The following is a 14,034-nucleotide window of genomic DNA, read 5'->3' on the forward strand; positions in this document are numbered from 1 at the left end:
GTCTTCTATGTGTGTTTTCACAGTAAAGTTTAAACGGCTACTACTACCACCAAATGCTAAATCAAAAGCTATTATAGACAATAAAGCTGTCACATCTTTATCCCTATGAAAAAACATAAAATTAAATATATAAACAAACAAGAGGATTAATGATTCAAAAACAACAGTAACGGCTAATACTCCTTAAAGCCATCTTACTATGAGCCCATCTCTGTGCTGCTTCCCAGTGTCAGCCCCACAAACCCCCGTGGACATGGCGTGTCCTCGTTTTGAGCATGTGGAAACAGAGACCATCGAGTAACTTGCCTGGGGTCTCTTAGCTAGTGATTGGCAGAGGAGCTAGGATTAAAACCAAATTAATTTTAGTCATTAATTTAAATGAACACGAAACAGTGTGTTCACACACACACACTCTCCCTCCCCACAAAAGTTAGAATAGTCATTGTAAAAAGCAGAAAACTGTAGCATCTGTGGCAGGACAGAATCTTCGTGATCTGACTTGATCCTTATTTTACAGATGAGAACAAAGGTCTGAGTCTGAGGGGTTCTATTCCTTGTCCAGAGGTCAAACAGCTGGTCACTGCAGGGCCAGGCCTGGCAGCCAGAAGCTGACTCACAGCGCTGGGTCCTCCCACATGCCAGTGCAGGAAACTCACTGCACCTTCTACTTCCAGGTTCTATTGGTGGGCACAGATCTCCATTTTCAGGCAATTTTATCTAAGAGGGAGAGGAAACTTTATTTCTCTGCCTCTGCTTCTAATCTTAACGCCATAACTGCTCTTTGAATGGATTTGAAGTCTAAAAGCAGTTACGTTGTCAGGCCCAGGTAGCTTCAACTACTTATTTTACACAAAGCAAGGACCAAGTAGTACCTAACTGAAATTAATTTTCATTTCTTATTTCAGTTATTAACTTTTATACATTTCTTCTGTAAATTTAAAACTGATTCTGGCATTGCATATTCATCACACAATGAAAAGTAGATTTTTGCTTTTAAAGTATGCAAAAAAAGCACAGAATTACTGAATTATGAACACTGTTAATTTGAAACAGAAAGCAGATGTTCATTAAAATCATGTAAAATTACTTTTGTTTCTCCTTCATGGAATGGGGGTTTCTCCTGCTGCAAGTGCTGATGTCACGAACACCCAGTGCTGGTATGACATTCCATTCCCCTTAGAAATCTCTCCTTTTCCACTGAACACAAGTGTGATATAATCAATTACGTAATAACCCGCAGGCCAATAATGCCTACTTAGGTCTGCACGCAAGTAGCAAAATGCCTTTTTAAATTACCTTAAATATGTTTAAATATAAACCAGTCACTTTTAAGTATGTTTAGTAATTACTAAAATGAGGAACATGTATGGAAAAACATCTTTTGGTTTTAATAATTCATTCTTATTTCACGTACCATATTCAGCTATGAAAATTTCATGAGAGGGAGTTTCACATTTTTAATAAAAAAATTCAAAGTTCCATTAAATAATGGAGGAGTTAAGTTCTCCATTATCTTAACCCACTGACATGAGATTTTTCAAATTTTCCATAATTACCACCTATGGTATTAAGAATGCTCATTAAAAATATAAAAAATGAAATGGCTAGGGATTTCTACTAGCTATAGTTTTCTTTTTAAAGGAAATGTAATTACTGCATAATTATCCCTTTATTTCAAAGTTACATAACCTTCAAACCTAATATGATAAAAGTTTTTTTCAAGTCCTCTCCCAATTTCCCAAAATATCTTCATGGTAACTGCTGTCAGCTTATGGCGGTCAGCAGTTCATTGCTTTAATAGGAAGCCCGTGTCACTGCTTTGTAACATATGCACACCACCACCAATTCTTTTCAGGGACCTCTGATGTCCCATTCACCGATCACTCTCCCACCAGCTCTAAATCAGAGAGAAGGATTCAGAAAATTAAGTCCTTAGTCATGCAAGGACTTAGATAAGCCGTAGAGCTTGGGACTACTGATTCCCACTGGGCAGGGGCTGTTGCTGAGGTCCTGGGGCAGGCTATAGGGGTGACAAATCCACCCTGTTTACTTGCTCACTGACATACTGCAGAGTGGGACCCCCCAGCCTCATTCCTCAGGTGTCAATTTAGGATTCCATCATAGTTTTGACAGAATCAACTGGGAAGACTCCCTTCCTCATCTGGTCCCACCTCAAATTTAGTCTTTTGCTTGGACAAAACAGATTATTGTTTCAGGAGCTAGAATCTCATCCCACACTAGAAGTCATCTAAACCCAGGGTGATAGGGTTGGTTCTCAAAGTGGAAATCAGCTTCTCCAACTTCCATCTTTTGATCCTATAGCTGCTTGTTAGGATTATACACAGAATATAGCTATTCCCCTCTCAATTAAGTAAACATTGAAAAATTAAGATTTTTATGGATTCCTAAAATTCTAAAGCCACAGGGGAATTTAAGAGATTTTCTCTTTTAATCCCTCACATCAGCTCAGACGGGTGAAGTGACTTGTCCGCGTCACACAGGAGTTAGAACTGAGCGTGACTCCCCCACTGTCTCTTCCCTTATTAGCTGGGCAGTGCAATGTCACCTTTACATCTGTAGTCAGACCACTGGCGCCTCTACTTTGTCCAACCCTTTCACTCCCCTTCAGGATTTCACTAGCCAAATTGTCAGCTTTGCCTGGAAATAGTTGTGGAAATGACTGCAATTACGTTAACGCTGTAATATGGAAACACCTGTTTATCAACATTTTATATGCTTTATTGAAAGTTGACAAGTGCAACGGTTAAATACAGTGACACCTTACAACTGTGTAGAGAACATGCACGGAAACATATGCATATAACTACTATACAGGTAATATGCAGAAACCCCTACTGGGAAAATCCATTTCATTAGCTAGAACTGATCATTTTTCAAAGTATTCAACCAGCTCAATCGAAAGACTTCAGTAAACAGGGATTTACTTCAGGATATTCAGCAGCTAGAAGATGTCGGATTACACAATGTGAGTAACTGTGCCAAATTCTTACGATTTCTCTAGGTGTGGTTTTTGTCGTGTAGCAGTTTTTATGTAGATTGGTATAGAAAAGACAGCCCACACCTCTTCAGACAGCCAATGAAACATCTAAATTTCAATCTGTACAACCTAAATAGTAGTTACAGTCCTCTATTGTACAAAATAGTTACACTACATACACAAATATACAATAAGCAAAACAACCTTCATGGTCAGATAGCCTAGGTCCCAGCTACCTGTCAGCGCTTTGTCACTCTCATAGTTTTGTGTCATCCACTGTTTCAGTACAGGCACAGTACTATTGTTTTTATGGATTTTGGTGACAGTCGTCAATTGGTACAATGAACTCTGCTCCCCCTCGGTTAAGTCTTTACTTTTACCTCCCTGTCAAGGTCCTCATGGGGGAGGGGAGGAAAGTCCAGCGAGGAGCTCCAGCTTCCTGACCCCGGGAGGGAGCACACTACCTGCGAGCAGGAGAGGACGCTGGGAAGAGGGGGTGGGGAGCGGGAAGGGATGGAAAGGCACACAGCTCCTCAGCATGAATTAAACCATTTCTCAGTTATCTGCCAAGCTGCATCAGGTCCCAGTACATCCATACTAATTCTCTGATTAACCTTTAATTCACCCAACTAAGAAATTTCTTCAAGCCAAAAGCATATGAGTGTTTAATACTGGAAAAAAGAGATAATGGCATGTGTCAGTCTCACGTCTCTTCGCAGCGAGCAATGAAATGGGTGACTGTGGAGGCGGATCCTCCCTAGAACATCTTCTCGGGTCTGTCCAGTTCACACGCAGCAGCCAGTTCTGCGGGGGCACAGGCGGCTACGCGGTGGGTCCCGAGCCCTGGGACGCCGGCTGGGCGGGGGGCTGTGTGGTCCCCTGTGGCTGCGTGGTGGCAGGCGGGGAACCAGTCTGCAGCTGGGCCTGAAACTGGGCGAGCTGCTCAGGACTGGCCAGTGTCTTCAGCAGATTGTTTTCCTGCTCCAGCTGGGAATTTTTCTCTATTAGTTCTTTGATTTGCTCTTTCAGGACCTCCACTTCCTCTCTAACGGCATACATCAAATGGCTTTTCACCAGATCCTGGGGAAAAAAAAAAGGAAATAAAAAAATGGGTTTAACTTACTATTTACTGGACTCTGGGTTTCTAAGGCATTATTTTGCATGGCTTCCCCTATTTACACATCCTGCCTTTAAAGTTAGTAGAGGACACTTGGGAAATCTGAATACAACCACAACTGCACAATACTTAAGTTTAATGCTTAAGTGATCAAGCTTTTTAAAAGTCTGCCTTCTCTGCAGACACTGGCATACAGTCAGGTTTTCTACTCGAGAGGGCGAAATGCCCTGTGGCTCTCCGGCCGGGGCGCCGGGTTCCCGACCGAGCCCCGGGCCCGCAGCGCCGGCTTCTCCGCCCCCATCCCTCCCTCCGCCCGCCCGGAGCCGCCTCCCTCAGCACCGGCTGCAGCCAGTTCCTACAGAGCATGTTGCCGCATATTCTTCCCTCCACCCGCCCCCCTCCTTTTCCTGATTAAGCTGACATCACAGAAACCTGGGCTGCCGTCGCAACCAATGGGAGTGCGAGCTATTTATAGCTCCGAATTAAAGGTTCGGAGTTTGCCTAGCAACAGTGGGCAGAGAATCCCGTGAGAAGAGCCACAGGCGCTGCTCCAATAACAAAGAACAGCCAAGGCGGAAATAAAAAATAGGAGAAATCCAGGCGCAGGCTGAGAAAACAAAACTTTTCTCCAATTCTTCTTCATTGTGCAGTAGCCTGCTCCACCGGGGATCCGTTTGTGCACCATCTAGAAGGCCCTTCCCCAAGATCCCCACTTCTAGGGCCCTTCCCCCACTCGGCTCCCTAGTAAAATCTTAGGATTCCTAGTGAAGCCACGTCGCTAAAGATGTGCCCACGACCAACCCAAGGAGCCGCTGGGCCAGCGCTTCCCTAGCAAATCCCTAGAAAAAGGGACACCGTGAAGAAAATCCCGACGTTAAGGGAAATAGGTCCCGGAAAAGAGAACATTTAATACCCTCAGGGCCCTTCTCCCTCCCTGCCTGCCGAGGTAGGAGGCTTCATGCTGGCAGCGTGCAGACAGCGCCGGCATTTCTAAACGTATCCAAAGCAATCATCATCTGTAATCAGGGATGGACTGGTTCCACAAGACTCCTCGTTTTTTGTGCTGTGCCCACATTTAGTACAAATGACTTTTAATCAGTACATACCATAGCTTGCTCGATTTTGTTGTCAATAGCTACCACACTTGCACCAGAGGAGCTGAAAAAGAGGGGAAAAAAGGTTAACGATATAATGGAATTTATCTTAAATGTCCAAGGTAAAAAAGGATCGCCCAATTTTGTGATGTTACTAGCATCACATTTTGAATATTCTTTTAATGTAACGTATCACCCACCAGCCACTCTCTTCCTAACGAATATCCAGGCATTTCCCTATTTCAGTGAGCCACAAAGGGCTAAATTACATAATGTGGGGAAAGCCTGTTCTCTGGCCAGACCTGCAAAAATAAGCCTATTCTGAACATTTCAAAAAGCAACATCCATGTCACCACGATCTCTCAGCAATGGACAAAGGAATTCGCCTGGCTATCTTTCACCTGCATTATTACAACTATCTCACGAGTAAATTTAAAGAAACTATCCCAGCCGACATTTACCTATTGTCAAGTCTCACAGAAGCGTTTTCAGTACCCAGCAAGGATGACAAGAAAGAAATTGAAAAATGTCTCAGTTGGTAAACTCCTAGATCCATCGCCACTGGTCTACACCATTGGGATTTCATGCAATTGCAGCCAAAAAACACCCTCACGGAAAAAGAGAGGGACCACCAGCAGCCTTGTTTGAGCTAGATAAAAATCTTCTAGCTTTCCGCAGCCCAGGGAGAAACAGAAAACAGTAGCCCTAATTTAAAGAAACCCGGCTTCTGGGGCTTGGCGATCCCAGGAAGATGCAGATCCCAGTGCCGCGCGGAGAAGCCTTCCAGATCGGCCGCCCGGCTCCACTCGGCTCTAGTCCCGGTCTCCCGGTCTTAGTGCAAAATATATGCAGGGAAGAGCAGCGCCGATTGGCCAGCACGCCACTGGAGCCGCCCCCTTCTCCCGTCCCTTCTCCCCCGTCCTCCTCCCGATTCCCCGCCTTCCTCCCCGACCGGGCCCCAGTCTTCAGATCCCCCTCTTCGGGTGGGCTGGCCCAGGCCGCGCTCAGAGAAACTGGGGTTTGGGGCCACTGGGGCTTCCACCGCAGCCTCGGGAGGCTGGACCGCTGCACCAGCAGAAAACGTGGAGGGTCCCTGAAAAATACGATCGGGGCCCCCAGCACAGGCTTACGTTTAAGGGAGTCTGACCCCGTCCCCGAGCTGCCAGTCCCCGCGGCTGCTGAACGGCGAAAGCTTCCTATTTGCAACCAGAACTGTCTGAGCATGCCCAGTCCCACCGCTGTAAGACTTGGAGGAGCTCGAGTGTCTCAATTTCAGTTATCTACTTCTTACAGGCAGTGGTAATGGGAGGGTTTTATTTTTAAGGATAATGACCACAGTGCAAATAATACTTTATTTTAGAGGGAAAATCACATTTGCTTTTTGAGAGATACTACTTCTCCATGAATTTATCAATTACTTGTAGAAACAAAACAAAAAACATTACATATTCTTTGCTAGGCATATAAAAATTGAGTCAATAAGGAACCTACTGGATTCCAGTGGCTATTCCCAAAATATTCCTAGATATGCTTTCTTCCATTTACAGCTAGAAAAGTCAGTCCACAGGTTGAATCCTACATAGACCTATGTTTAGTAAGCCTCTAAGGCAAATTTTTGGAAGTCTCAGTTCCTCTAAGACTAAATCCTATGAGCCTTCTTAGAGCAGAGGCACTGAAATATTGTAAAGTATATATTTAAAGCACACAACTCCTTGAAGTTAGTCTCTGCCCATTTGAGTGTCCAGAACCAGTAAAAAGGGGAATTTGATGGTGGTTAAAAATAGTTAAGTAGCTAATAGATGCTGCATACTCACCTCTATTTCATCCTTATGGCCACATTGACCAAATAATTCCCTCTACACCGAAATCTGGCCAGACTGACCAAATAATTCCCTTCTTTACACCGAAATCAAGAGATCTGGGTGTAAAATAGCTTAATCCCTTACAAAATTGCCCCTATTAATTTAAAATATTTGCAAGGATGCATTAATTAATGTTACAGTTTAATGTACTATAAATCTAAGGCCTTAAGTTTGCTTAATTATTATGCAACATAAGCAGTTTGCAATTCAATACATTTGAGAAGGAAAACTTAACCTCTGCAATACTGCCCTCTAATGGCATGATACTATAAAAACAAACAAAAAAATCTGCAAAGTTCTTAGGAAGACGTCTCTAATGCATAGATAAATTGTGTCATCACACATAATTCCAACATAAAATTTGACCATAGAACATATGTCTATGTTATACACACAAACACGCACAAACACATAGATACACAGTCTTCTTTTCCAAACATTTTCTCGCAAGCAGCATCCTTTCCTAAAATTGCTATCTGAGCCCTTTTAGACAGTCTAAGTTGACCCAATGGAGGCAGGAGGGCATTTGGTTTTAGAATCTGTCCAAAGTGATTAGGAAGGAATTTTGGTTAGGGCTATAGATGATTAAGAGGGTAATTCTCTTTTGGGTTAAAAACCAAAGTGTGACTAGCTATAAAGCAATGAGATTCCTTTTTATTGAAAAGTTCATATTATTCTCCAAATTTTAAGGATTTATAAAAATTAAATATAGTATCTTACAGGATACAATTTTTTGAAAAAGGTACCCATTTTCAATAAAAGAAAACAGTAAGTGGAAGCTAAAAAGTCATACTAATTTGGGCAACAGGCCTGTAGGTCCCCATGTCTATGAATGCTAAACAGAATTATTATTTACTACATGATAGTTTCTGTATTTTGAAAGTTAAAGTTATGACTAAAGCTATCTGTGTGATAAAGTCCATTTAGGTATTTTAACTGAATGTCAACTTCATAGAAAAAAGGTATTAAAGAAAGCACCACTTATGCTATAAAAAGAGCTTAAAAAACAAACTCTAAGGTCATACAAAAAATGAATTTAAAATTACCAGCTGGAGTTAAAAAAATTACTGAATTAGCTGAGTTTTATGTATTCATGCAGTTCTTCAACATAAAAGATATAAGCTGGTTAGGTTTTTATTTCAGTCATTTCAACTGATCGTCCATTGTATTAAGCGACGGAAGCAAATATAAGCATGTATTTAACCCATTTTCCAATTGAAGGACATTATGGTTCTAATACCTTGATATTTTAAATAAAATTGCAAGAAACATCCTTATACATACTTCCTTGAACATGTGTGCATACTTCCGGAGAATTTGCTGGGCCAAAGGATATGCAACTAAAAAAATTATCAAAAATCTAGTCTTTTCATATCTATAGCACAAATGTGCTAGATTCCTTTAAAACTAGATTTTTGTATAAAAACTGAAAAAATACAATTTGAAAAAGGTGGTAAGGAAATGGAGGAAAGCTCCATGCAGGAAAACCCTTGGATCAGGTATGTCTGAAGCACAAATGTCTAGAATTAAATTCAAAGGTTCTTCTATTTGGAAGGCAAACTATCTGAGTCTGGTGCCTAGTCAGAGCTCACCAGACTTGCTGATAGTACAGGTTAAACACCAGAATGACTCCACAAGCGATGCCTAAAGGCATAGACCATAGAAGCCAGCTTCAGGCACTGAGCAAAGATCAGGAGGTCTCACCCTCCTGAGGACTCTGATGCACAGGAAACAACGAGGGCATTTGAGATTCGGGTATTTTCTGTTGTCTGCCTAAGAGTCTTTGTACTTGGATTCTAATTCAACCACCTCTGCATATTGGGAGTGAGCATGCTAGGACAGGAGAAGAGGAGTGGGGCAGGGCCTGTGTATTTCTGATTCCATAACATGTGCTTTTCTTGCAAACTTGATCTGATTTGACCTACATAGGCATAGTTGGGGATCCAGCACTCAAAGAAAATAACCTCTTTCTCCCTGTGTCCAAACTCCTGGCCAATGGAAAGCAATTGCCAACAAGGAAGCTAAGGAATATTATTACCCTGTTCCTGACCAAATCACTGTTGTCTATGGACTGCCATGTCACCTCTACTTTTCTAGTTTACTCTCACTAGGCACTGGGAGTAGGGTGACCAGGTTTGAGCAAATAAAACTGCAAGACTCCCAGTTAAATTTAAATTGCAGATAAATAACAAATCATCTTTTAGTGTTGAGTCCCACACACTGTTAGAACAATAAGTAATGCCAAAGAAATTTAAAGAAGAAAAAGCTGTTTAAATTCAACTATATTTTAAATTTCCTTGATTTCCATGGAAAGGTTGGAAGATAAAGTTGAGAACATTCCAAAAAGTAAAATAAAAGAAAGAAATGGAATTGTGATATAAAAGAAACTTACAGGATGAATCTAGGAGGTCCAACATCAAAACAAAAATAGAAGACAGTGAGAAAGGAATTATCAAAGAAATAAGAATTTTTCCAGAACTGAAGGGCACAAGTCTCCAAATTAAATGAGATGACCAAATGCCCACCACAATAAATGAAAAAAGCTGTACACCAAAGCACTTCATCATGAAACTTCAAATCACTAGGGAAAGAGAGAAAATCCTAAAAGCTTCCAAATGGAACAAACAAGGTACAAACACAGGAGCTAGCATTGGAATGGTTTCACTGGCTGCCAGAAAACAACAGAAAAAATGTCTTTAAAAATCTGAGAAAAAAAAGGTTTTTTACCTAGATTCTTCACTTGGCCAAATCACCGAGTGTAAAGGTAGAATAAAAACGTTTTTAAATATTTCAAACACAAAAATGGAGGCACAAATCAAGAAAAAGGAAGGCAGGGTAAGTAGGAATGAGGGACTCCGGCACTGGAGGGAAGGAAGGGAACTGACAGGCTGGGCGGTGAAGGGAATTTCAGGGTGACAGCTGCCAGGCAAGCCTAAGCGGCAGCTGGTCTGTACCTGGTCCGCAATGGTGGAGGAAGACAGAGAACTCCAGGCAGGAAAGCTTCGGTGCTAATCAACACACAGGTTATCTAAGACATCTGAGAACAGGTATATGACAGATCTAATGGAACAATTAGATAAGTTCAAAGGCAGTTTTATGGAAAACAAAGCAAGAAAGAAACATGGAATGCTCATAAATAAAATTTATATCATTAATTTTTTTAATTGATGTAACATTAAAAAGTTAACTTTACGGAGAAGGTGGTAAAAAGAAAAACTATATGTTAGGAATGGTTTAAAAATGCTAAATCCTAATCTACTGCAACTCGATTATATAATATCTAAAATTAAAAAAGCAGGAAGTAACGTAAGTGTAAATACATTACATAGAAATGTGGAGGTAAATATGAGAAAAAACCTAAAAGTGGCTGCCTCTGAGGTATAGACTGCCCTGAGTGAAAAAAAGGAACAGCTAATTTTTTTTCCTATTCACTCTGTTTGATCTTTAGTTATGTGCATGTACTGCTTTGATTAAAAAAACACTTTAAAGTGAAAGAGAGGGGTACGCAGAAGGATATGCAGCAGTGCCTCCCACTCCCAGGCTTCAGCTAGTACTTATCACATACGTACCAGGAAGCTACCCCAGGCTGGGGAAAGAACCACCTCAAAGCAGTAGGCAGAATGATTTTCAGAAATCACAGGTGGGGGGGAAGAGTTGGTGTTATCACCAACTAGCTTGAGTGAAAAAACCTTGTAAACATGGGACACCCAGTTACTGAGAAGGACTCTGCCTAAATAATGGGGGGAAATTAGTCCTAGATTGGGGGTGTTTTGGTCCTACATAAAGTTTAACAGGAATCCTTAAAAGGATCAAACTGTTTCCAAGTAACTTAATTTTGTCCCCAAACAAAGCTCAACCATATTTAATAAAATAAAGTCTCTTAGCATCCTATAATTCACAATGTCTGGCATCCAATAAAAAGTATCAGGCATACAAACAAGCATGGAAATATGACTCATGAGAAATATCAATCAATCAAAATGACCCAGATATGAGAAAGATGATAATATTTGTAAACAAGAACATTAAAACAGTTATTACAACTATATTCTATTTGTGCAAGAAGGTGGAGGAAAACATTAGCATATTAAGGACAGGTATGAAAAGCATAAAGAAAACCCAAATTAAATTTATCAAGATTAAAAAAATACAATGTTTGAGAAGAAAAATATACTGGATGGGATTAACAGCAGTATAAACTGGGCAGAAGAAGTATTAGTGATATATTAGCAATAGAAACTACCTAAAATAAAACACAGAGAAAAAAATGGGAAAAAAAGAACAAAGCATCAAGGATATGTGGGACAATTTCAAGCAATTACATATATATGAAGCCCCTAAAGAAGAGGGAAGGAGAGAGAAAAAATATTTTAAGAAATAATGGCAATTTCCCCCTAAGTTTTATTAAAAACGAACCACAGATCCAAGAAGCTGAACAAAGCCCAAGTAAGAGAACTGGGAAGAAATCTATAAGGATGTTATAATCAAATTGCTTAAAATAAAATCTTAGAAGCAGTCAGAGAAAAGAGCTAGGTTATTATGTACAGACAGAACAACAAAGGTAAGAATGATAGCAGGCTTCTCGTTGGAAACAATGCTAGACAGAAGATAGCACAGCAACATCTTTAAAGTTCTGAAATAAAAAAACAAATTTACAGTTCAACAATTCTATGCCCAGTAAAACCACCTTTCAAAAATTTAAGATGAAATTAAGACTTTTTCAGACATAGAAAAGCTGGCAGGATTCATCACTGGCAGACTTGTACTATAAAAAATTTTAAAGTCAGTCCTTTGGGCAGAAGGAAAATGATACCAGATGAAAAAGCTAGATCTATGCAAAAGAATGAAGAGCACCAGAAACGACAACATGGTTAAATACAAAAACTTTTCTCCTTTTACTATTTAAATCTCTTTGAAAAGATAACTGTTTAAAGCAAAAATAGTAACAATGTATGGAAGTAGAGGACAGACAATATGTTAAGTGTATGACAAAAATAGGAAAAGGCCAAGAGGGTGAAGGGAAGTGCACTGCTGAGCAGACTGTGATATGTTAAAGATGTGTACTACAAACTCCACAGCTAACAAGCTAAAATAGGAGTATAAAACGGACTCATAAGAAAATGTACAATAGAAAAGAAGGCGGAATAAGAAGAAAAGGGGAATAAAGAACAGAATAAAAAGCAAATAGCAAGATAGTAAATTTAAACAAACTATATCAATAATCACATTAAACATACATGGTCTCAATTAAGCATCTCAATTAAAAAGTAAAGACTGCCAGATTGGATGAAAAAGCAAGACACAACTCTATATGCTGCCTGTAAGAAATATACTTTAAATTTAAAGGCACAAATAGGTAGAATAAGAGTATGGAGGAATATATGCTATGTTAACAGTAATCAAAAGAAAGCTGAAATAGCTATATTACTCAAAGTAGACTGCAGTGTAAAAAATATTGCCAGGAATAAAGGTCATTTCATAAAGATAAAGGGTCAATTTATCAATAGTTCATAAAAATGCTAAACATTTATGTGTGCTAATAGAACTTTGAAAATATATACAGCAAAAATTGATAGAATTGCAAGGAGAAATAAAAAAATCCACAACTATAGCTGAAGATTTCATCAACCCTCTCTAAATAAGTCAATGAACAAGTAAACAAAATAAGGATACTGAACATTTGAATAACACTGCCAACCACTTGACCTAATTGATTTTTGTAGAACATTCTATCCAACAATAGCAGATTATACACATTCTTTTCAAGCACACATGGAACTTTTACCAAGACAGACCATATTTTGAGCCATAAAACAACTTGCAATATATTAATATTTAAAAGGATTCAAATCTACAAAGTATGTTCTCTGACCACGATGGAATTAAACTAGAGATCAATAGTGTGGACCATAGGGCTGGGGAAAGAAAATTTCAAAAATCTCCATTCTCCCTCACCAACAAGAGACAGGGAATCTGCCCATACACATAGCTCACCACTTCTACAGTCTACAAACAACCAGCAACTGAGAAAACCACCACACTAAGGTTATCTATAATTAAGGCATCCATCCAGAACCTAGACCCCATCAAAGCACCCACAAGTAAAGCCAAAGGTTCTTACCCAACATATGCTACAGACACACCCTTATGAATGGCAGGGGGCCGGTGGGGGGGTGTGTGGGAGCATGGGGGGAAGCCCCATCTAAACAAAAGAAAATCCCAAAACACAAAGCAAAGGCTGTTCCAGATGAGAAGGAATCAGTGTAAGAACTCTGCAAGTATGAAAAATTAGAGTGAAAGGACATCCCCAAAGTGGCATACCAGCTCTCCAGCAATGGATCCCAACCAAAATGAAAATACTGAAATGACAGATAAAGAATTCCAAATATGCATTGTAAGGAAGCTCAATGAAATCCAAGAGAAAATGGAAAACCAACTCAAGGAAACCAGAAAAAAAATTCAGGAAATGAATAAAATATTTACTTAAGAGATATTTAAAAAAAAAAAAAAACCAAATAGAACTTCTGGAAATGAAAAATTCATTTAAGAAAATACACAACACAGTGGAAAGCTTTACAAACAGACTACACCAAGCACAGGAAAGAATTTCAGAGCTTGAAGACAACTCTTTGGAATTAACTCAGTCAGGCAAAAATAAAAAACAAAGAATTAAGAGGAACGAACAATGCCTACAAGAAATATGGGACTATGTAAAATGGCCAAATAAAAGAATTGCAGGCATCCCTGAGGGTGAAGAAGAAAACACACAAGGGCCAGAAACCCTATTTGAGGGAATAATTGAAGAAAATTTCCCTGGTGTTGCTAGAGATTTACACATCCAGGTAAAAGAAGCAAGCTGACAGTCAAATAAGAGACTCAATACCATTCACAATAGCTACAAAGAAAATAAAATACCTAGGGATATATTTAACCAACGAGGTAAAAGATCTCTACAAAAAGAAC

General features: G+C 39.7%; 1 protein-coding gene across 5 annotated transcripts in view; it reads right to left on the reverse strand.

The window, feature by feature from the left end:
* Positions 1–2,717: 2,717 nt before the first annotated feature.
* TSC22D1 (TSC22 domain family member 1) overlaps positions 2,718–14,034 on the reverse strand; it is a 113,796-nt gene continuing 102,479 nt past the window's right edge. For 3 of the 5 annotated variants that reach the window (XM_045567234.1, XM_045567238.1, XM_045567241.1), the window contains 2 exons: positions 5,222–5,273; positions 2,718–4,078 (listed from right to left, as the gene is read on the reverse strand). In XM_045567234.1, the coding sequence (XP_045423190.1) occupies positions 3,821–4,078; positions 5,222–5,273 (310 nt within the window). In that variant the 3' untranslated portion in view covers positions 2,718–3,820. Of the gene's footprint in view, positions 4,079–5,221; positions 5,274–5,670; positions 6,096–6,339; positions 6,530–14,034 lie in introns of those variants that run through there. The other 2 variants (XM_045567242.1, XM_045567240.1) reach the window with 2 other exon arrangements.

Source organism: Lemur catta, chromosome 13 (genome assembly GCF_020740605.2).
Source record: "Lemur catta isolate mLemCat1 chromosome 13, mLemCat1.pri, whole genome shotgun sequence".
Lineage (NCBI taxonomy): Eukaryota > Metazoa > Chordata > Mammalia > Primates > Lemuridae > Lemur > Lemur catta.